Source organism: Cherax quadricarinatus, chromosome 69 (genome assembly GCF_038502225.1).
Source record: "Cherax quadricarinatus isolate ZL_2023a chromosome 69, ASM3850222v1, whole genome shotgun sequence".
Classification (NCBI taxonomy): domain Eukaryota; kingdom Metazoa; phylum Arthropoda; class Malacostraca; order Decapoda; family Parastacidae; genus Cherax; species Cherax quadricarinatus.
This window is the reverse complement of record NC_091360.1, coordinates 23,877,073-23,902,846: the sequence shown is the minus strand read 5'-3', so window position 1 is coordinate 23,902,846 and position 25,774 is coordinate 23,877,073. Positions and strand designations below refer to the sequence as shown.

General features: G+C 40.3%; 1 protein-coding gene across 4 annotated transcripts in view; it reads left to right on the top strand.

Moving 5' to 3' along the window:
* The window catches only part of LOC128701884 (zinc finger Ran-binding domain-containing protein 2), a 271,719-nt gene that overhangs the window by 98,024 nt on the left and 147,921 nt on the right, over positions 1-25,774 (top strand). For all 4 annotated transcript variants that reach the window (XR_011393964.1, XM_070099877.1, XM_070099876.1 and 1 more), the window contains exon 4: positions 1,318-1,537. Coding sequence is in view for 3 of the 4 variants with exons in the window: in XM_070099877.1 (XP_069955978.1) it covers positions 1,318-1,537 (220 nt within the window). In the remaining variant the exon portion in view is untranslated. The remainder of the gene's footprint in view (positions 1-1,317; positions 1,538-25,774) is intronic.

The window sequence follows — 25,774 nt, the reverse complement described above, 5'->3', positions numbered from 1 at the left end:
TCAGGAATGGATTAATATCGAATGCCGGGGGTCCACTGTACTTTTCTTTGTAAAACCAGTCAAAATCATCTCAATTTCTGTAATATGTCTTCCATTCTATAAAATGAGACCAGGAAAACTAGAATACAACAATAAATACCATACAAAAATGCAGTGCTAAGTCGCCGTTTTAATCCAAAAACACGGTCAACTTTTTTTTTTTTCTCATTACACACTGTGCTGCAGGATTTTTTTTATACCGGTCACCCTGACCACATAGACCCATTCTTTCATATGTAGGCCTACCAGCTTTCTCTCACTAGATATGAGGGTGCTAGAATTTAGGCGTACTAGTACGTCAAAAACCTTGACTCGTAAGCCATACTAGTACGGCCGAAACCCTGAGAGGGTTAATTACCCAGCAAAAGGCTTCAGTCAGAATAACAAATTCCCACTCCAGGCAGCATACTCCACCAGTATTCAAAAGTAAACTTATTCACCGTACAAAACATCCATACTTATTATTGCGCCTACTACATGCATAGAACACTAAACTCAGATATAAACCCTCCCCTCAAACTTCTTAACAACCTCAACAGAACACATGACCATTACACAAGGCACAGATCACTCTTTGATGTTCCCCGTGTCCATCTCACACTATGTAAAAACTCAATGCACATAAAAGGCCCAAAAATCTGGAATTCATTACCTGGGAATATATAAGAAATACTGACTGTTTATCAATTCAAGACTCTTCTTAAAAACCACTTACTCAACCACAACTAAATGAATACTGAATAACTGAATCTCATAAATGTATAACCTGAGACCCTATCAAACTGTTTTTTTAACTACATTACCTAACAGAATACTCCATTCTGTTGAATGCACAGTAACTCATCTAATGACTATATGACCTGTTATGCACTACAAATCGTTGATTTTACTCGATTTGATTCGATTATATTATACATTGTTATGCTACAAATTTGTACAACTTTAAGTTTCTTATTTGAAATACTCATTTGTACTTCATGTTGTAATTTGTTTACTGTAATTTTTACTCCTGAATATATCATTGCTTAGTTAATCTTAAGTTAATTTTAAGCCTGCCCATAATGCTCTGCATACAAGGGGCTTTTGGCATGTACACCCAATCACTATATTTCTTTGTACTACTATGTATCATGTCCAAATAAAAAATAAAAACAAAATAAAAAATGGAACTGAGGTATTACCAGTAGTTAAGTGCTGAGGTAATGTGTTATGGAGCTGAGGTATTACTGTAATGAAGTCATTATAAGTGAAGTTGTTGAACTTCACTTGTCATTGCAGGTGTGGCAATGTCAACTGGGCTCGACGACAGACCTGCAACATGTGCAATGCTCCCAAGTTTGGAGACCTGGAGGAGCGCACAGGTTACGGAGGAGGATTTAACGAGAGGGAGGGAGTGGAGTACATCCATCGTGAAGAATCCGATGACGAGTTTGATGAATTTGGACGGAAGAAGAAGAAATTTAGGAATAAAAACCAGCCTCCATATGAAACAAAGAAGGTTAGTGTTTATGTACCTGCTTATCCATCCTAGATTCATAATGTACCTGCTTATCCATCCTAGGAGGTCCATAATGTACCTGCTTATCCATACTGTCCTAGCTAGGACAGTATGGATAAGTATGAGCGAGTTTACAGTGGACCCCCGCATAACGATGGCATCACATAGCGATTTTTCCGCATACCGCTTACTTTTATCGCAAAATTTTTGCCGCGCATACCGATTAAAAACCCGCTCACCGATTTTCGTCCGAGACGCGTCCAATGTGCCCTCAGCCAGCCTCACATGTGCCGCCCGTCCCATTGTTTACCAGCCAGCCTCCGCGGTAACATCCAAGCATACACTCGGAATATTTCGTATTATTACAGTGTTTTCGGTGCTGTTTCTGGAAAATAAGTGACCATGGGCCCCAAGAAAGCTTCTAGTGCCAACCCTGTGGTAAAAAGGGTGAGAATTAGTATGGAAATTAAGAAAGATTTTGAAGGGTTTGGGGCTAACCCTGAGAAGCCTATGCCAGTTGTGGAATCCATTGTGCCTACTTCAAAGATTAAGGAAATGTGTGCACAGTGGGTTGAACTGCAAACCTTTATGGATGAAAATCACCCTGACACAGCTGTTGCAAGCCGTGCTGGTGACTATTTCAATGACAATGTTGTGGCCCATTTTAGACAAATCGTAAAGGAACGGGAGGTACAGAGCTCTATGGACAGATTTGTTGTGCGACAGAGGTCCAGTGACTCTCAAGCTGGTCCTAGTGGCATTAAAAGAAGAAGGGAAGTAACCCCAGAAAAGGACTTGCTACCTCAAGTCGTAATGGAAGGGGATTCCCCTTCTAAACAGTAAGAAGATAATGCTCTCCCCTCCTCCCATCCCATCAATCATCACCAGATCTTCAATAAAAGTAAGTGTCATGTAAGTGTGCATGCCTTTTTCAGTTTGTGTGTATTAAAATTAATATTTCATGTGGTAAAAAAATTTTTTTTTCATACTTTTGGGTGTCTTGCACGGATTAATTTTATTTCCATTATTTCTTATGGGGAAAATTCATTCACATAACGATTATTTCGCATAACAATTACCCCTCTTGCACGGATTAAAATCGTTAACCGGGGGTCCACTGTATACTGTCCTAGCTAGAAAGTTACTCATGGGCGAGTACATACCTCCTCCTAGGTGGTACAGGGTTCTATTTGTCCATTTGGCGAAGGAAGAATTCTGTTCCACTTTTCCATGGAGAAAAGCAGAAATAAACAAAAACAAGAACTATTAAGAAAATATATAATAGAAGTAAACCCAGAGGAGTGTGTACGGCCTCTCCTCACTTAGCGACATACTCGTTTACTAATGACCCGGACTTATAACGGGCTGTCTGACCAGTATGAGTGCCAAAATACAATGGAATCTTGGCTTACGAGTGCCTCACCATACAAGTTTTTCAGGATATGAGCAGTCGCTCAGTTGATTTTTTGTTTCTGAATGCAAGTAAAAATTCAGGATGCGAGCTTCCCCCTCAAACAACTTACTTTTAGACCTCCAGATCGTACAAAAGTAAGAGTGAATATATATTTTTAGTTCATTGTTGTGATGTATTTTGTTGTTTGTACTGCTTATGACTATAACTGTAGCAGAAATAATAGTACAGTGGACCCCCGTATAACGATTACCTCCGAATGTGACCAATTATGTAAGTGCGTTTGTACGTGTATGTTTGGGGGTCTGAAATGGACTAATCTACTTCACAATATTTCTTATGGGAACAAATTCGGTCAGTACTGGCACCTGAACATACTTCTGGAGTGAAGAAATATCGTTAACCGGGGGTCCACTGTATTTCTTACCTTAAATTGTATGTGCTGGGGTTTGTAAATGAATGACGAACATGGAGAATATATAATAGCTAAATTTAAATCAAAAGACCTGCAAAAACCCCCTCACAGTCATAAACATCTACAGAGTACCACAGTCAAACATTTACCATTTTAGTGAGAAATTAGGAAATGTGATAACTGATGCACACATGAGCAAAGACCACTTACTGCTTACAGGAGATTTCAACGTAAATCTCCTACATAACCAGGACCCACAAGTAACCGAATTCACAAACACTGAGTAATTGCTTGTTGCTACCAACCATATCAAAACCCACAAGAATCTCCGAGACAAGTGTCTCCTCATTAAACCACATCTGGACTATACCATATCCCCTTCAAAATCAGGCATTTTCACAGATAACACCACAGACCACTACCCTACCTTTCTCATAACCAACCTAGGTAAATTGCCCCAAGACACTACTAAAGTAAACCATACCCCGGCCGGGATTGAACCTGCGGTTAGAGAGTCTGACCGCGGGTTCAATCCCGGCCGGGGTATGGCTTGTTTGCAATCGTGTCATTACGATTTCGTGAGACACTACTAAAGTTACCTTCAGACTACATAATGAGACAGCAGTTAATAACTTTATAACAGTTATGAGTAATATTGACTGGAATAATGAGCTAGAAACATACAAATACTGATGAATGTATTAATATTTTCTACAAAAAAACCATTACCTCTGTAACAAGCATTACCCCTAAAAAACTAAACAGATCACAGCTAAGAGACTAAACAGTCCCTGGCTAACACCCAGCATCCTTAAATCCATTAACACAAAGCACCTATATGAACAACAGTATAGAATGGGTCAAATAACCAGAGACTATCCTAAACGTTACTCACGAAATCGTAATGACACGATTGCAAACAAACCATACCACGGGTGGTGTAGAAATTTACCTAGTTGGATGAATCTTATTGGAGCTAGCTGGCCCAGTGGCTAATGCGATGGTCTGGAGTTTTGAGACTCTCTGATTGCGGGTTCAAACCCCACCCGTGGTATGGTTTGTTTGCAATCGTGTCATTACGATTTTGAGAGTCATGTTGACGGCTTTGAGGGGGCTTGAGCTAGAGTTCATTCTGGCCATCCTAGCAGGAGATTAGTCTGTAAAAACTTGCATTTGTGGTCACAGTGGTGCCTATGCTAACCTTCCTATGGTGTAGAAATATACCTAGTTGGATGAATCTTATGGAAGCTAGCTGGCCCAGTGGCTAACGCGACGGTCTGGAGCTTTGAGAGAGACTGACAATGGGTTCAAACCCCACCCGTGGTATGGTTTATCTTAAACATTACTCTGATATCAATCCTTACCAGCCTGATAAGGTGGTCAATAAAACTGTATTATGAGAACAGATTACATAACATAAAAGGTGCTATGAAAAAGACCTGGAAAACCCTATCTGAAATTCTAGGAACTAAAAAGATATCTAAAAACAAAACACTCAAATTAACAAATTCAGATGAACCCCTACTCCTACCAGCTGAAACAGCAAACATTCCATGTTTTCTTCTCCACCATAGGAAAGAATCTAGTGAGCAAAATCCAAAGCTCAAATGCCTGTCCATCAGACTACCTCACGGGTACCTCCCTGAATACACTATTCCTAGCTCCAACCAACCCAACAAGTCTCGCTCATCATCAACACCCTTAAAAACAAGGCAGGAGATATAAATAACTTACCACCTTTTATGTACAAAAAAGCTTCTTAAGTACTGTCACCAATTATTGCAACACTCTTTAACAAATCTAATGACTCCTCAACCTTCCCATCAATTCTCAAAATAGTGAGGGTCACAATGATTCACAAAGGAGGCGATCAAACAGACTTGAATAACTATAGACCAATATCTAACTTACCTCTGCCCTCTGAAATCTTTGAAAAATTAATTCATAGGCAGATCTTTTCCTACCTCATCTCTCAAGATTTACTCAACCCCTCTCAGTTTGGATTCAGGATTTATAAAAGCACAAATGATGCTATTGCACACATGCTAGAACTAATATACACCACTCTCAAGAAGAAAGAAGTCCCGCTAGGAATCTTTATTGATTTACTTAAAGCTTTTGATTCAGTCAACCATGATTTGCTGTACATAAAATTAACACACTACGGTATAAAAGGGCACTCCCCCAATTACCTAGTCATACCTCAGTAACAGAAGCCAGTATGTGTACACAAATGGAGCTAACTCTTCCACACAACCAATTACGGTTGGTGTCCCACAGGGAAGTGTCCTTGGCCCTCTCCTCTTTCTCATTTACATCAATAACCTACTGAATGCATCACAACTACTCAAACCCATATTATTTGCAGATGACACAACATATGTCTTCTCTCACACAAGCCCAGTCATACTGGCCAACACTGTTAATGCTGAATTGCAGAAAATGTCTACCGGGATGATGACTAACAAGCTTACACTCAATACTGACAAAACCTATTTCATTCAGTTTGGAAACAAGAGCTACAAATGAATCACCCATCACAAGATGCACAGAGGGAAAATTCCTAGGAATCCACCTTGACAGTAGTCTTAAATTCCAGACCCATATACAACAAATTTCCAAGAAAATCTCATAGACAGTAGGCATACTATCAATGATACAGTACTGTGTTCCACAATCAGCTCTCCTTGCACTGTATCACCCACTCACCTACCCTTATCTCACTTATGGAATTTGTGCTTGGGGATCAACAACATTAAATCACCTAAGACCACTAATAACCCAGCAAAAGGCTGTAGTCAGAATGATGATAAATTTCCACTCCAGACAGCATACTCCACCAATATTCAGAGGTTTAAAACTACTCACTGTAAAGAACATCCATACTTATTCTTGTGCCTACTACATGCATAGAACACTACACTCAAACATAAACCCTTCACTCAAACTTCTCAAAAACATTAATAGGACACATGATCATAACACAAGACACAGATCACTTTTTGATGTACCCCGTGTCCTTACCACACTATGTAAGAACTCTATGCACATAAAGGGCCAAAAATTTGGAACTCATTACCAGTAAATACTAAAGTAACCCAGTCTGAACATCAATTCAAGTCTCTTCTCAAAAACCATCTCACCCTAAACTAAATATTAACCCTTTCAGGGTCCAGAGGCAGAATTTCAATGGGTGCCCCAGTGTCCCAAGAAATTTTGAAAAAGGAAAAAAAAAATTTTTTTTCTTGCAGAATTAGACAGTTTTATGAAGGTAATAAAATAAAAAAAAAATGTTCTGATCAGTACTTACCGAGATACAGAGGCGTGAAGTTGACCCAAAATGACCAGGTGGCGGCAACATCAGTGACTTCCACAAAATCGCATTTCTTTATTTTACGTTTTTTATACTTTTTTCTTTTCTTTTTTATTTTTTTTATTTTTCTAGTAACATTTGTGGCCTGTGAGACCAATACTGTATATAATGTACAGTAGGGCCCCGCTTTACGGCATTTCACCTTACGGCGTTCCGCTAATACAGCGATGTCAAATTATGACCAAAATTTGCTATATGGCAAGTGGTCTTTCAAATATGGCACCCCACCTGATATTTACATTCTCCGTGACCACATCTATTATGTCAGGAAACTTTCCAAAATTTCAAGTGTTTTAAAGTTACTACGTATTTTATATATACTCTGATAATTATACTTGTGTACCTGTACCTGTGCTGGTGTGCAGGTACACATTAAAATCGCGAAGTCTCTCTCTACTCATGACACCAATACTAGTAATAATAATCACTCTTGGGCACACTAAATGTCTTATTTTACATCAATATAGGCATTTTCATTAATCCATCTATGATATTTTCCTCAAAATTATATATGAAACCAGTTACATATGAACATGATACATACACTCACAGAATAAAAATTGATGTAAATATGAGATTTGTTTACAAAGCAGCTGTGTAGGTAGTGTCGGAAGAATTACATTTTCTCTAGTCAAACACTGGGGGGTAACTGTAGAAAAATATTCCTTTCGTATGCCTTTACTCTCTCTATAGCAATTCACGACCCTTGTGGGTTTAGTGCTTTTTATAATAATAATAATAATAATATTATTATTATTATTATTATTATTATTATTATTATTATTATTATTATTATTATCTTCATTCACTCTAAAAATGGTGTGTTGCTGTTTGTTTATTCTGTGTTAACTTGTACACAATATAAGAGTATTTGTATTGTGAGGTAATTATTATAATAAAAAAATATTGAGGTAAATGTTTTACAAACTCTTAGAAATGTATGTGAATGAACTAAAAGTAGACACATTAATATGCATTTATTTTGCCTGGCCAAGTGATCGCCCACAACCTCTTCAGTTTGTGTTCTTACATTGTCTCAACTCTGTATCTCGTTCTCTCTCTCTTGTTTACTCTTTCGTTAACTAGTTGGCTCTCATTGATGATGGCATCTAAGGTTAACTGTGATAAAAAGAGAAATCGTAAGCCTCTTGCTTTAAGTGCCAAGTTAGAGGATGATGGTGTGCCATTTTGATTTTATTCAATAAACACCCTGCCACTCGCCTCTCACATCAATATTAATATTTTAAGGTAAGTAATAAGTGTACTCTGTGTATCTTACCTTTTATTTTGTTTTTAATGCCTATTTCTATTGCTAACTTAATATAAGTTAGTGTAAACTTGTTGTCTGGCATTTATTGCATATTTTATATGTGCTCTGATAATAATACTTGTGGAGCTGTGTGGTAGCCGGGCAGAGGGACACTATTACATATTCTCTGGTCAGGCACCAGAGAAAATGTGTATGAATCTGCATTTGGCCCCGCCACTCCCTCACTTCGCTTTTGTTTACAATTTTTGGCATGAATTATTCATTAATTCTCCGTTTGTTTATGATGGCATCTAAAGGTAGTTGTTAGAAACGATTAAATTCAGTGAACAAGGTATGTCAATGTTAATAATATGGCTCTGGGTCACAGTGTAGGTAGCCGGTAGGTGTAGCCCAGGCTACACCTACCGGCTACCTACACTGACTTCCTACAAATAAATACTACTCACCTCTCTTCCTATATTAAGACTACACATATTTTAAGGTAAATAATGAGTGTACTGTATGTGTATTTTACCTCTCTGGGATGTTTTAAATATCGTATATTAAGTATGAGATGGGGAGCCTGGGCTACCTACACCTGGGCTACCTACACCTGGGCTACCTACACCTGGGCTACCTGCACCTGACTTCCTACAAATAAGTACTACTCACCTCTCTCCCTACATTAAGATTACAAATACTTTAAGATAAGTAATGAATGTACTTTGTATGTATTTTACTTTGTGTGTTTTTAATGCCTACTTCTATTACTAACTTAATATAATTTAGTGTAAACTTGTTGTCTGGCATTTATATGCATTTATAAATGAAAAAAAATGGCGTTCTGCCTTCTGGCGATGTCTGCTTTCCGGTGACAGCCTGGAACTTAACCTGCCATGTAAGTGGGGCCCTACTGTATATATATATACAGTCACTGTATTGAACACAATAACTGCACTAAAGTTATTATAATATTGTTTACCAATATTGTTTACAAAAATAAACATGCACAAATATTGTATATTACTAATATTCTATTATATATTTACATATGTACAGTCACTGTATATGTTTCTAGAACTGCTGCAGTCTGTGGAAGTCCTTGAAACAAGGTATCATGCACGGAGGTACCTTACATTCCTCACGCATAAACCGAATGCCTTTGTGTCTTTGTTCCCATCGTTTTGTTTTGGTGCATGGGCAATACATCTTTTCTGAGCCCATTTCTTCTTAGTTGCAGAAAGCTGTATTAGGAAGTGATCACCTTCTGTGGCACGCAAAGAGTACGTAACCTTTATTCGGCGCATGTACACACCCTCATTGAAAGGCTATCTCCCCCAACCAGCGAACCATGTACTAGGGTTGATGATGGGGCCCCATTGTTCAATCAGTACCCAGGTTCCAGCCAATGAGAAGATGGTTTTGGCAATCGCAGAGGTGATGTGGGTGCCACTCGCCTGTCTGCCCTTGTCATTCTCATTCTAGAGCTGGTTGAAGCACAGTCTGCTCTCTAGTGGCTTCTATTCTGCCTTGCTTACTGAAGGATGAGGTTAATCATAGAAGTGATGAAGGAAAAAAGGTGAGTGGTGTGTTGAGGTATATGTGGAGTCAAAAAACGTTATCTATGGAGGCAAAGAAGGGAATGTATGAAAGTATAGTAGTACCAACACTCTTATATGGGTGTGAAGCTTGGGTGGTAAATGCAGCAGCGAGGAGACGGTTGGAGGCAGTGGAGATGTCCTGTCTAAGGGCAATGTGTGGTGTAAATATTATGCAGAAAATTCGGAGTGTGGAAATTAGGAGAAAGTGTGGAGTTAATAAAAGTATTAGTCAGAGGGCTGAAGAGGGGTTGTTGAGGTGGTTTGGTTATTTAGAGAGAATGGATCAAAGTAGAATGACATGGAGAGCATTTAACCCTTTGAGGGTTTTCGTCGTACTAGTACGTTTTACGCGTAGGGGTTTTTGACGTACTAGTACGCATAAATTCTAGCGGCCTCAAATCTAGTGGGAGAAAGCTGGTAGGCCTTCATATGAAAGAATGGGTCTATGTGGTCAGTGTGCACAGTCTAAAAAAAATCCTGCAGCACACAGTGCATAATGAGAAAAAAAAACTTTGACCATTTTTTTGGAATAAATCAGCGACTTTGCAGTGTATTTTCGTATGGTATTTATTGTTGTATTCTAGTTTTCTTGGTCTCATTTTATAGAATGGAAGACATATTACAGAAATTGAGATGATTTTGGCTGGTTTTACAAAGAAAGGTGCCTTGAAATTGAGCTCAAAGTAGCAGAAATGTTCGATTTTTACCAAACTTCAAAAGTAAACAAATCGTGCCAAGCGTGCAATACACGTCAACTGGTGAGTCTAATATTCTTTCACAAGTGCACCAATAATATTTATACCATTTTTTACACTAATGCAGTAGTCTGCATAACAGTAAATCTTATATTTTTTGTGAGAATAAAAATTCAAAATGGAAAGCAAAAGAATATAAGAGGGGCCTTGAGACGTGACTAATGACTAGAGGAAATGTCATTTTAGTGCCAGGAATGTCTTTCTTGTTTATTCTGGACCCTATTCGGAAATTGGCATCTTTTGAAATTTGTGTGAAATTGGCAAAATTGCTAAATTCTGACCACTGTACTGGATAGTTGAATTTCATAAATGGGTGGTTTCTTGCACCCATTCGATAGAAAAAATGGAGTTCTAGCGAAATATTCATGTTTTTTGTCGACTAGTATAGCGAAATTGGCCGAAAATGGGGCTCAAAGTGGGCAAAATCGCCGATGCGTAAACATCGCCGAGACCGCTAACTTTGCGAGAGCATAATTTCGTAAGTTTTCTATCAAATTTCAAACTTTTGGTGTCTTTATGATCGGGAAAAAAGATTCTCTATCTTTTCATGAGAAAATAATTTTTTTTTTTTTTAAATTTGGCCGACCCTGAGAACGAGTTTCGGAGAGGGCCTGTCGACCCTCAAAGGATTAAATCTGTAGGAGAAGGAAGGCGGGATAGGGGTTGTCCTCGAAAAGGTTGGAAGGAAGGGGTAAGGGAGGTTTTGTGGGCGAGGGGCTTGGACCTCCAGCAGGCGTGCATGACTGTGTTCGATAGGAGTGAGTGGAGACGAATGGTATTTGGGATTTGATGATCTGTTGGAGTCTGAGCAGGGTAATGTTTAGTGAAGGGATTCAGGGAAACCGGTTATTTGTATATAGCCGGACTTGAGTCCTGGAAATGGGAAGTACAATGCCTGCACTCTAAAGGAGGGGTTCGGGATATTAGCAGTTTGGAGGGATATGTTGTGTATCCTTATACGTACATGCTTCTAAACTGTTGTTTCTTGAGCACCTCTGCAAAAACAGTGATTATGTGTGAGTGAGGTGAAAGTGTTGAATGATGATAAAAGTATTTTCTTTTTGGGGATTTTCTTTCTTTTTGGGTCACCCTGCCTCGGTGGGAGACGGCCGACTTGTTGAAGAAGAAAAGAAAAAAAAAAAAAAAAGAACTTCTGTTTTAAATTGGTGAAGGATAATACAAGTCAAAAGTTTTTTTCTGCTGTGTTTATTTTGCTCCCTTTACACCCAGGATAACAGGCCTTTGGGACTCCTGGGTTGTAATACCTTCCCTCCTCAAACGCTTGGGTATTTCCTGAGGAGTTCGATGACAGTTTGTATAGCAGGTGTTGTTACCTGGTACTTCATTATGAGTTGTCTGACAACAGACTAACAAAATTCACCATATGGTGGTCTGTTGCCGGTCTTTATTTGGTACATATTATGTGCATTTAACATTGAAATGTCCATAAGATGGAAGAAAAGTTTCATGTACCACTTGTAACTTTTGCGAACACAATCGACAAAGCCAATATGGGTGTCACATTTGTCAACCAAATGCATGTTTTGTGTGTAATCAATCACTCTTACTGGTTTTTGAATACGTTCATTAGTCACTCTATCAACTTTGCCACTGTCTTTCATTTCATTAGGGTGAATGGTTGTCAACAATGTGACATATCGCTTGTCATGCCACCATAATGCCATGATGTCATTGGTAGTAAACACCTGCACCTCGCCAGCACGAGTGCCTGCATTGAACCTGGGCATATGTTTACGATTAGAATGTACTATGCCACACACATCCGGCATGTTCACTTGCAAAAAATCACTGAGTAAAGGGCCTGTGTACCAGTTATCAGTATATAATGTATGCCCCTTACCAAGATAAGGTATCTCAGGTCACTACGTCACCTGAGATACCCAGTAACTTCCTGGTATCTTTCAATGTTTTACTTCCTCTGTATACAATAATATTGAATACCAGGCCACTGTCACAGTCACAAAGTACAAACAGTTTTATACCAAAGAGTTTCCTCTTGCTCGGTATATACTGCTTGAACGACAGTCTACCTTTGAACAAAATCAAAGGCTTGTGAATTACAAGATTCTTGAATGGATAAAGGTACATGTTGAACTTTTGTTTCAGATACATAAAAACATTTCTGATTTTGTATAACCTGTCACTTCTGTCAGGTCTGGTTTTGTCAGAGAAGTGCAAAATACGTAACAGTAAGATAAACCTGTTCACTGGGATGATTTCACTGAAGACCGGGGTACAAATTAGCCGATCTTTGGACCAGAATGATTTTACATTATGCTTACAGACATGAAGCATAAGCATTATTGTTGCAAAAAGCAAATACATTTCAACCACAGTTGTCTCTTTCCACCGGTGTAGTCTTGACTGTGGTGATATGATTGTATTTGCCATTGTGTACTCAAGTAACTTGTTACTTTCCCTGACAATAATTTCCATCAAGGGCTGGTCAAAGAATAGTTCAAAGAATTCCAGTTCATTGGCAGTGTTTCCAAGGGAACAAGCTGGTAGGACTCCACTTTGAGAGTCGTCAAACTGATGAGGATTGGGACCAAAATTGGAATTTTGCTGCCAATCCCAGATATTGTTTGCTGGTGGATACTGGACATCATAAGTTGGTTGTGGTTGTGGTTGTAGTTGTGGTGTGGTGGTGAATGTTGCTCCGCTTTGTCCTTGATCTGACGAGCCAGCGGCGTGGGTCCCAGCCTGGACTGGTGAGTCGTGCATGGCCGTGGCACTACCACCACCACTACTATCACCACCAGTACTACCACCTACTGATGCCTGTGGTCTATCCATGCCAAGTGTAGCCACATCATCCTCATTTTCACTGTCTATTCCTGGTGTAGGGCCACGGGATGCACTCGGGATGTACTCCGTCCCCTTGGCACTGCATAGGGAACACTGCCCTAGCTCGTGCGGTGGTGTATATACCGACGCTTCACTGGTGAATGTGATTCATCACTATCTCTACTCGAATGATCATCAAGAGCAATGAAATCAGTCCACATCACTATCATCATCATTACTGAAGTCTGAGGCCTGGCCACGAGAAAATATTAGTTTTCTCTTGCGACAAGGTACAACTGAACATGACTGAGACATGCCCACACCAGAGGTAGAAGGTTGAGGATCGTCAGGATTTTACTCTCGAATCGTCGTTTGACTCGCAAATAGTTGTTCATCTGGGACGTGTACACACAACCCCAAGCCACCTCACACTCCATTCCCAGCCAGTGTGCCATTGTTTATCAGTGACGATGATCCCGTGAGTTCATACGATACGTTTCATAATCCATTCGTTTTAGTGCTTGCAACTGCTAAGTAAGTCACCATGGCTCCAAAGAAAGCTTCTAGTGCCAGCTCTTTGGTAAACAATGTGAGAAACATGTATAATTTAAGAAAAAGTTTGTAGAAAAATACGAAGGTGGTGGTAGAGTGGTAGCAGTTGTGATAGTGGTAGAGGGTGGTGGTGATGGTAGTAGAGGGTGCTAGCAGTTGTGATAGTGGTAGAGGGTGGTAGTGATGGTGGTAAAGGGTGGTAGTGGATGTGATAGTGGTAGACGGCAGTAGTGATGGTGGTAGAAGGTGGTAGTGATGCTGGTAGCAGTTGTGATAATGGTAGAAGGTGGTAGTGATGGTGGTAGAGGATGCCTTCTTCAGTGATTCAGCGATCCTACCAACTCCTCCAATGTTGTGATGAATGGTTTGAAAAACCGACAAGTTGAAGATTGAGACACTTATGAAGCATATGGGAATCTTTATTCAGGAAACGTTTCGCCACACAGTGGCTTCATCAGTCCGATACAAAGTAGAAAGGCGTAAGGAGAGGAGGAGTTTGAGGTAATCAGTCCCTCAGCCTGGAGTCGATGTGTTCAGTCCATCAATCTTGTAGAATGTACAGCATAGGGCCATAGACGTGGCTTATATACTGTAGTGAGGCGAGGCGAAGCAGGAGGAGGTGGGGTCATAGTGGTACCATCCACTAGTCGAAGTAGGTCTTCGTCCTAAGGTTGAACAAGTGTTGAAGAATTCTTTGTAACAAGATCCCATGATGCTGCAGTGTCTGACAGTTGTGATGAATGGTTTGAAAAACCGACAAGTTGAAGATTGAGACACTTATGAAGCATATGGGAATCTTTATTCAGGAAACGTTTTGCCACACAGTGGCTTCATCAGTCCGATACAAAGTAGAAAGGCGTAAGGAGAGGAGGAGTTTGAGGTAATCAGTCCCTCAGCCTGGAGTCGATGTGTACAGTCCATCAATCTTGTAGAATGTACAGCATAGGGCCGTAGACGTGGCTTTTATACTGTAGTGAGGCGAGGCAAAGCAGGAGGAGGTGGGGTCATAGTGGTACCATCCACTAATCGAAGTAGGTCTTCATCCTAAGGTTGAACAAGTGTTGAATTCTTTGTAACAAGATCCCATGATGCTGCAGTGTCTGACAGTTGTGATGAATGGTTTGAAAAACCGACAAGATGAAGATTGAGACACTTATGAAGCATATGGGAATCTTTATTCAGGAAACGTTTCGCCACACAGTGGCTTCGTCAGTCCAATACAAAGAGGAAGGCGTAAGGAGAGGAGGAGTATGAGGTAATCAGTCCCTCAGCCTGAAGTCGATGTGTTCAGTCCATCAGTCTTGTAGAATGTACAGCATAGGGCCGTAGACGTGGCTTATATACTGTAGTGACGTGAGGAGAAGCAGGCGGAGGCGGGGTCATAGTGGTACCATCCACTAGTTGAAGTAGGTCTTCGTCCAAAGGTTGAACAAGTGTTGAAGAATTCTTTGTAACAAGATCCCATGATGCTGCAGTGTCTGACAGTTGTGATGAATGGTTTGAAAAACCGACACGTGTCTCAATCTTCAACTTGTCGGTTTTTCAAACCATTCATCACAACTGTCAGACACTGCAGCATCATGGGATCTTGTTACAAAGAATTCTTCAACACTTGTTCAACCTTTGGACGAAGACCTACTTCGACTAGTGGATGGTACCACTATGACCCCGCCTCCGCCTGCTTCTCCTCGCGTCACTACAGTATATAAGCCACGTCTACGGCCCTATGCTGTACATTCTACAAGATTGATGGACTGAACACATCGACTTCAGGCTGAGGGACTGATTACCTCATACTCCTCCTCTCCTTACGCCTTCCTCTTTGTATTGGACTGATGAAGCCACTGTGTGGCGAAACGTTTCCTGAATAAAGATTCCCATATGCTTCATAAGTGTCTCAATCTCCTCCAATGTTGTTGGAGTTATATAGGGCTACAGAAAACACTGCCGCCTCAGCTGCTGCTTCACCACCATTATGGAAGGCTTATGCTCTCAGTGGCCTTTATACACCCAACAACAACACAACACCTCTTGTGACATTCATAATGACTTATTTTATTCATTCTAGAGTATATTCCATGTTTCTTTGTTATTAATATTATTGTCATATTAGTTGAATTGTGATAGATAAATAAGATGTAGAGTTGATATTAGGGTCATATTCTCCAACAATAAACTCGCCTCCCCTCCCTCTGCCCGGTCTGCTATACACCAACAAAAGTCTTCAATAAAGGTAAGTGTGATGTTAAATGTTCATTTATACATTTTAATAGTGCTTTACATTTATTTGGCATTTTTTTCTGCATGTAAATCTATATTTAAGCTAGGGAAGTGGCCCCTGAAGTGACCTATAGTCCTTATGGAGGGGGATTCCCCTTCCAAACAATAACCTCTCTTCCCTCTCTCTTCCTCCCTGTCTTCCATTCAACAACAGCCTTCAATAAAGGTAACTGTCAGGTTGAATGTTCATTCTTTTGTGCATGTAAATCTATATTTAAGGTAAAAAAAATTGTTGTTGATACTTCTGGGTGTCTGGAACGAACTAATTGGATTTACATTATTTCTTATGGTGAAAATGGATCTGCAGATCGTCGATTTCGATAATAGTCACACTCTCTGGAATGGATTAATTACGAAAAAGAGGGTCCACTGTATTTTCGATATCCTGGTCATTGCTTTCGGTCACTGATTGATCAAAGCCATAGAATTCCTCTTTCCTTTCACTTCCATCAGAGTCAGAACTATTAGTTAGGAAAAGGAGAGTCCCAATTCGCCTCGGAGTGAGAGCTGCCTTGCCACGAGGTATGGTGAACAAAGCTTACTGAGGCGGCGTTCCCACAATGCTATGCGGGTGCCTAGAATTTTTGTTTATGGTGCACACACACCACGCAGACCTGTTCTCTTAGATGTAGCCCTACCAGCCTTCTCGCGCTAAATTTGACGCTGCTAGAGTTTTTGCGTAAATCTATGGTTTGGACCCTCAGCCTAAAGCGTAGAACTATGGCATGGACCCTGAAAGGGTTAAATACTCAATACTTAAATTAAAATCTCCCAATTACCTAAATCTTAGCACTTCAAAGTTTAAATACTCAAAGTTCATACATAACTTAATACTACATTGTAGCATAAATACCTGCACAAAACTATACTGCCGTACACCATATTGTAGCATTCTCATACTGTAAATTACTTTAATCAATGCTCAATATTATATTCCAGTAATATAACTTAAATATTTACTATTGATATACATAACCTACAAAATAACTTCAAATTGTTCCAATGTTATATCCTCAGATTGTAACTTGAGTTAACCTACTGCTTCCTTTAAATAAAAACAGATGCTCAACTTAAAGAAACTATGATCAGTTTCTCTATTATTAAGTAGTCTTTAAGCCATTAATTTAGTCTGCCCATAATGCCATGGCATGATAGTGGCTCTCTTTGCACTGCAACTCATTATTGCAACTACAGAATCTTGATGTAAACTTGCAAAGAAATAAAAATTGTATTGTACTGTGAAGAGAGTGCAGAGTTATGTTGTGGTCCTACTGGGCTGAGGTGGATGGTAGAGGTTCTGGTACTGAAGTTGATGGTTGTACTGGAGTGTGCATAAATTCTGTAATGGATTTCTGTTCTATTTTACCCTGCAGTACATTATACAACTGCTAGTAAGGCATTAGCTGCTCTAGACACCATTTCAGGGTCCTCTTCAGTGAAAAAGTCAGTGAAAAGTCAGCAAAAAAGTCAGTAAGTCATTCAGCAACACTGGTATGCCTACTGAGTGTCATGATTGCTTGGGAGATACAAGATATGGTAATTAAAAGATCAAAACACAATTCACAAACACAGCTAGCTTGTAGGAGAAAAGTGGAACTGAACACATAAGCTGGGATGGTGGTGTCAGGAGTGTCGGCGGATGGCAGGAGGTCTCCCCTGCTGACCCACAACAAGGCGGCCACTTGAGGTAGGGAATGGCGGCCACCACTTGTCACATAATGACATATTTTATTCATTCTATAATGTATATCAGGTTTCTGTGTTATTTATATTGTTTATTATGTCATATTCAATGAATTGTGATAGAAAAATAAGCCATAGAGTTGATATTAGCATCATATTCCTGTTTCCTGAGAGCAGGAATTCTGCTGGAACAGATTAATCGCATTTCAATTAATTTAAATGAAAATTGACTCGGCATACGAGCAGATCAAGATACGAGCAAGGTCACGGAACAGATTAAACTTATAAGCCAAGGTTCCACTGTAATGTACATTTGAGCTGATTTCTTCTATTCTGTTTATTACAATATACAGTACACTACTGTATCAACATTTAAAAATATAACAGAAATGTTATAAATAGTGCAAAGGTAACATTAAAACAATATCAGAGGTGATGGACACAAACCCAATACTATAATACACATACAGTGGACCCTCGACCAACGATGGCATCGATTAACGATAAATCCGACTAGTGATACATTTTATCGCAAAAATTTTGCCTCGACTAGCGCTAAAAAACCTGACCAACGCTATTCGTTCCATTCGAGACATCCACTTTGGCCTGAGCGTGCCTCACTTGTCCCATGGGTGCCAGTGTTTACAAGCCAGCCAGCCACCTCGGTTGCTTCCAAACATACAATTGGAACATTTCGTATTATCACAGCCTTTGTAGTGATTGCACCTGCAAAATAAGTCACCATGGGCCCCAAGAAAGCTTCTAGTGCCAACCCTACAGCAAAAAGGGTTGAGAATTACTATGGAGATGAAGAAAGAGATCATTGCTAAGTATGAAAGTGGAGTGCGTGTCTCCGAGCTGGTCAGGTTGTATAGTAAACCCCAATCAACCATCACTACTATTGTGGGCAAGAAAACGGCAATCAAGGAAGCTGTTCTTGCCAAAGGTGCAACTATGTTTTCGAAACTGAGATCGCAAGTGATAGATGTTGAGAGACTCTTATTGGTGTGGATAAACGAAAAACAGGTAGCAGGAGATAGCATCTCTCAAGCGATCATGTGTGAAAAGGCTAGGAAGTTGCATGACGATTTAATTAATAAAATGCCAGCAACTAGTGATGTGAGTGAATTTAAGGCCAGCAAAGGTTGGTTTGAGAGATTTAAGAATCGTAGTGGCATTCATAGTGTGATAAGGCATGGTGAGGCTGCCAGTTCGGACCACAAAGCGGCTGAAAAATATGTGCAGGAATTCAAGGAGTATATAGACAGTGAAGGACTGAAACCTGAACAAGTGTTTAATTGCGGCAAAACAGGCCTGTTTTGGAAGAATATGCCAAGCAGGACCTACATTACTCAGGAGGAAAAGGCACTCCCAGGACATAAGCCTATGAAAGACAGGCTTACTCTGTTGATGTGTGCCAATGTTAGTGGTGATTGCAAAGTGAAGCCTTTATTGGTGTATCACTCTGAAACTCCCAGAGTGTTCAGGAAAAACAATGTCCTCAAGGCTAATTTGTGTGTGCTGTGGAGGGCAAACAGTAAGGCATGGGTCACTAGGGACTTTTTCTATGACTGGTTACATTATGCATTTGCCCCCACTGTGAAAAATTACCTAATTGAAAAGAAATTAGACCTTAAGTGCCTCGTGGTATTAGACAATGCTCCTGGTCATCCTTCAGACTTGACAGAGCGACTTTCTAGGGACATGAACTTCATTAAGGTGAAGTTTTTGCCTCCTAATACCACTCCTCTCCTGCAGCCCATGGACCAGCAGGTCATTTCCAACTTCAAGAAACTGTACACAAAAGCTATGTTTGAAAGGTGCTTTGTAGTGACCTCAGAAACTCAACTGACTCTGAGAGAGTTTTGGAAAGATCACTTTACCATCCTCAATTGTGTAAACATTATAGGTAAGGCTTGGGAGGAAGTGACTAAGAGGACCTTGAACTCTGCTTGGAAAAAACTGTGGCCAGAATGTGTAGACAAAAGGGATTTTGAAGGGTTTGAGGCTAACTCTTGAGAATCCTATGCCAGTTGAGGAATCCATTGTGGCACTGGGGAAGTCCTTGGGGTTGGAGGTTAGTGGGGAGGATGTGGAAGAGTTGGTGGAGGAGGACAATGAAGAACTAACCACTGATGAGCTGCTAGATCATCTTCATCAGCATGAGGCCACTCCTGAGGAAACTGCTTCGGAGGAGGGGATAGAGAAATTGAAGAAGTTGCCTACTTCTAAGATTAAGGAAATCTGTGCAATGTGGCTTAAAGTGCAAACCTTTATGGATGAAAATCACCCTGACACAGCTACTGCAAGCCGTGTTGGCAACCTTTACACTGACAATGTTGTGAAACACTTTAGAAATGTCATAAAGGAATGGGAGGTGCAGGCCTCTGTGGACAGATATGTTGTGTGACAGAAGTCCAGTGACTGAAGCTGGTCCTAGTGGCATTAAAAGAACAAGGGAAGTAACCCCGGAAAAAGACTTGCCACCTCAAGTCCTAATGGAAGGGGATTCCCCTTCTAAACACTAATTAGATCAACACACTCCCCTCCTCCCATCCCATCAATCATCACCAGATCTTCAATAAAGGTAAGTGTCATGTAACTGTGCATGTCTTCTTCAGTTCGTGTGTATTAAAATTAATATTTCATGTGGTAAAATTTTTTTTTTTTCAATACTTTGGGGTATCAGGAACATATTAATTTGATTTCCATTATTTCTTATGGGGAAAATTAACTTGACTAACGATAATTTCGATTAACGATGAGCTCTCAGGAACGGATTAATATCGCTGGTCGAGGGTCCACTGTAGTATGCTCCTCACTTAGCGATGAATTCATTTACCGACGAGGTCTTAGGAATGGAACTTCGTTATTAAGTGAGGAGAGGCTGTATACAGGTCTCCCTCAACATTCGTGAGGGTTAGGGGATCAAGAGCCTCGCGAATGTTGAAAAACCGTGAATGTTTGGTGCCCCAATATATTGTAGGGAAATATAATACAATACTGCTTCCTTAACTTGTTGAACCATGAATAATCATAAAATACATGAAAAACGTCGTAAATTGTACTAAATATGTACATGGTGTGCTTCAGTAACGTATGTTAGTTAATAACATGTATGTTAATAACATGTATGTTATTAAACACCACAGACTCCACCACTGCCTCCACCAATGCCTCCACCACTGCGAGTCCGTACTACCCTCCCTCCGACCCAGCAACTGGCAGCCAGCCCTCCCACCACTCAGTGTGGTGAGTGTTTTGTTTGTTCATTATTTGCTATTAAACTACAGAATAAATAATGTAAACCCATTCATGACTGCATATTGGAATGGCTATTAGGAAAGGTATTAGACGGTGACATCATGTGTTTACTCTTGAACACAGCAAAGAATCGAACATTTCTGCTATTGCTAATAATAATAATAATAATAATAATAATAATAATAATAATAAATACGATATAATTGAAGAAGGAAATTGTACAAAAATACGAGGGAGTGGTTGACACATCGTCAGTGTGACTTTGTTTATGCTGGAGTGAGCATTAGTCTCCCTGCTCTTCCAAACATTTCACAATAATTCAGCAGTTGAGGCAGTGGTATTTAATAACATATATGTTATAAATAATAATACAGTGGACCCCCGGTTAACGATTTTAATCCGTGCAAGAGGGCTCATCGTTATGCGAAATAATCGTTATGCGAATTAATTTTCCCCATAAGAAATAATGGAAATAAAATTAATCCGTGCAAGACGCCCAAAAGTATGAAAAAAAATTTTTTTTACCACATGAAATGTTAATTTTAATACACACAAACTGAAAAAGGCATGCACAATTACATGACACTTACTTTTATTGAAGATCTGGTGATGATTGATGGGATGGGAGGAGGGGAGAGCATTATCTTCTTACTGTTTAGAAGGGGAATCCCCTTCCATTAGGACTTGAGGTAGCAAGTCCTTTTCTGGGGTTACTTCCCTTCTTCTTTTAATGCCACTAGGACCAGCTTCAGAGTCACTGGACCTCTGTCGCACAACAAATCTGTCCATAGAGCTCTGTACCTCCCGTTTCTTCAAGACTTTCCTAAAATGGGCCATAACATTGTCATTGAAATAGTCACAAGCACGGCTTGCAACAGCTGTGTCAGGGTGATTTTCATCTATAAAGGTTTGCAGTTCAAACCACTCTGCACACATTTCCTTAATCTTTGAAGTAGGCACAATGGATTCCACAACTGGCATAGGCTTCTCAGGGTTAGCCCCAAACCCTTCAAAATCTTTCTTAATTTCCATACTAATTCTCACCCTTTTTACCACAGGGTTGGCACTAGAAGCTTTCTTGGGGCCCATGGTCACTTATTTTCCAGAAACACCACCGAAAACACTGTAATAATACGAAATATTCCGAGTGTATGCTTGGATGTTACCGCGGAGGCTGGCTGGTAAACAATGGGACGGCCGGCACATGTGAGGGCACATTGGACGCGTCTCGGACGAAAATCGGTATGCGGGTTTTTAATCGGTATGCGGGGCAAAAATTTTGCGATAAAAGTAATCGTTATGCGGAAAAATCGCTATGCGATGCCATCGTTATGCGGGGGTCCACTGTAGTACATGTTATTATTAATAACATGTATTATTATTAGCATGTATGTATTTAATAACATATATGTTATAAATAATAATACTAGTACATATTATTAATAACATGTATTATTATTAACATGTATGTTATTAAATACCATTGCCTCTACCACTGCCTCTACCACTGCCTCTACCACTCCAGTCACACTCAATCTACAAGCACCAAACACAATGAATTATTGTGAAATGTTTGGAAGAGCAGGGAGACTAATGTTCACTCCAGCATAAACAAAGTCACACTGACGATGTGTCAACCCCTCCCTCGTATTTTTGTACAATTTCCTTCTTCAATTATATCATATTTATTATTATTATTATTATTATTATTACTATTGTTATTAGCTGTAGCAGAAATGTTTAATTCTTTGCAGTGTTCAAGAGTAAACACATAATGTCACCGTCTAATACCTGTCCGAATAGCCATTCCAATATGCAGTCATGAATGGGTTTACATTATTTATACTGTAGTTTAATAGCAAATAATGAACAAACAAAACACTCACCACACTGAGTGGTGGGAGGGCTGGCTGCCAATTGCCGGGGTCGGAGGGAGGGTAGTAGGGACTCGCAGGTGGCGGGAAACTTAAATATGATTTGGCAGCTGGGAATTTGGTGGCTGGAAATTTGGCGGTTGGGAATTCGCGAATGTGTGAAGCCCGTGAAAGTTGAAAACGTGAATGTTGAGGGAGACCTGTATATATGCTTGTACATGCATGTGTAGTGTGACGTAAGTGTAAGTAGAAGTAGCAAGATGTACCTGAAACCTTGCAGGTTTATGAGACAGAAAAAAGACACCAGTAATTGTACCATCATGTAAAACAATTGCAGGTTTCTGTTTTACACTCACTTGGCAGGATGGTAGTACCTCCCTGGGTGGTTGCTGTCTACCAACCTACTACCACAGGACAGTAGTACCTTCCTGAGCAATTGCTATCTACCAACCTTCTACCACAGGATGGTAGTACCTCCCTGGGCTGTCTACCAGCCTACTGCCACCAGACAGTAATACCTCCCTGGGCGGTTGTGTCTACCAACCTATACCACAGGACAGTAGTACCTCCCTGGGTAGATGTTGTCTACCAATCTACTACCACAGGACAATAGTACCTCCCTGGGTGGTTGCTGTCTACCAACCTACTTCCATAGGATGGTAATACCTCCCTGGGTGGTTGCTGTCTACCAACCTACTACCACAGGACAGTAGTATCTCCCTGGGTGGTTGCTGTCTACCAACCTACTACCACAGGACAGTAGTATCTCCCTGGGTGGTTGCTGTCTACCAACCTACTACCACAGGACAGTAGTATCTCCCTGGGTGGTTGCTGTTTATCAACCTACTACCACAGGACAGTAGTATCTCCCTGGGTGGTTGCTGTCTACCAACCTACTACCACAGGACAGTAGTATCTCCCTGGGTGGTTGCTGTTTATCAACCTACTTCCTAGTTCAAGATATCTATTAATAAAAATAAGATACCAGCTATATTAGGCAAATTTACTATATTTGCTTTTAATAGATACATGAACTGTAGATATAAATCCAGATGTAATCCTGTATACATTTTTTGAAGGTTCTATTTCCTAGGCCTATTGTGTCCATATGCTCTTCCACCACTGTCCACTGGACGGATGTGGGAGGTACAGTAAACTAACCACTTTGGCCACAACATCTAAAAATCTTTAAATATCTGGAATAGATTCTCGTTGTCTACCATATTGAGGTTCCCAGAAGAAATTGTTACTCTGATGTTGGCAGTGCTGTATGACCCTTGAGGGTTTAGTGCTTAGTTATGATTATAATACTTCACCGAAGTAGGAGGTTGGTAGACAGCAACCACCCAGGGAGATACTACCGTTCTGTGGTGGTAGGTTGGTAGACGGCAACTGCCCAGGGAGGTACTACTGTCCTGTGGTGGTAGATTGGTAGAAGCAACCACCTAGGGAGGTACTGTGGTCCTGTGGTAGGTTGGTACACAGCAACTGCCTAGGGAGGCACTACTGTCCTGTGGTAATAAGTTGGTAGAAGCAGCCACCCAGGGAGGTACTACTGTCCCGTGGTGGTAGGTTGGTAGACAGCAACTACCCTGGGAGGTACTACCGTCCTGCCAAGTGAGTGTAAAATGGAAACCTGTAATTGTTTTTCATGATGGTAGGATTGCTGGTGTCTTCTTTTGTCATAAACACTTGGGATACCAAGTACAGTGGACCCTCGACCAACGATATTAATCCGTTCTTGAGAGCTCATCATTAATCTAAATTATCATTAGTCAAGTTAATTTTCCCCATAAGAAATAATGGAAATCAAATTACTCCGTGCAAGACACCCAAAAGTATTGAAAAAAAAAATTTACCACATGAAATATTAATTTTAATATACACAAACTGAAGAAGACATGTACAGTTACATGACACTTACCTTTATTGAAGATCTGGTGTTGATTGATGGGATGGGAGGAGGGGAGACTGTGGATGGTGTTAGTGTTTAGAAGTGGAATCCCCTTCCATTAGGACTTGAGGTGTCAAGTCCTTTTCTGGGGTTACTTCCCTTCTTCTTTTAATGCCACTAGGACCAGCTTGAGAGTCACTGGACCTCTGTCGCACAACATATCTGTCCATAGAGGCCTGTACCTCCCGTTCCTTTATGACATTCCTAAAGTGTTTCACAACATTGTCAGTGTCACAATTAAACACTTGTTCAGGCTTCAATTCTTCACTGTCTATGTACTCCTTGAATTCCTGCACATATTTTTCAGCTGCTTTTTGGTCCAAACTGGCAGCCTCACCATGCCTTATCACACTATGTATGCCACTACGATTCTTAAATCTCTCAAACCAACCTTTGCTGGCCTTAAATTCACTCGCATCACCACTAGTTGCAGGCATTTTTCTAATTAAATCCTCATGCAACTTCCTAGCCTTTTCACCTACGATCGCTTGAGAGATGCTATCTCCTGCTATCTGTTTTTCGTTTATCCATGCCAATAACAGTCTCTCAACATCTTCTATCACTTGCGATCTTAGTTTCGAAAACATAGTTGCACCTTTGGCAAGAACAGCTTTCTTGATTGCTGTTTTCTTGGCCACAATAGTAGCGATGGTTGATTGGGGTTTTGTGTACAACCTGGCCAGCTCGGAGACACACACTCCACTTTCATACTTAGCAATTATCTCTTTCTTCATATCCATAGTAATTCTCACCCTTTTTGCTGTAGGGTTGGCACTAGAAGATTTCTTGGGGCCCATGGTGACTTTGCAGGTGCAATCACTAAAAACGCTGTGATAATATGAAATGTTCCGATTGTATGTTTGGATGGGACAGCGGTGGCTGGCTGGCTTGTAAACACTGGCCACAAGTGGACGCGTCTCAGATGGAATGAATCGTGTTGGTTGAGTTTTTTAGCGCTAGTCGAGGCAAAATTTTTGCGTTAAAATGTATCGCTAGTCGGATTTAACGTTAGACGATG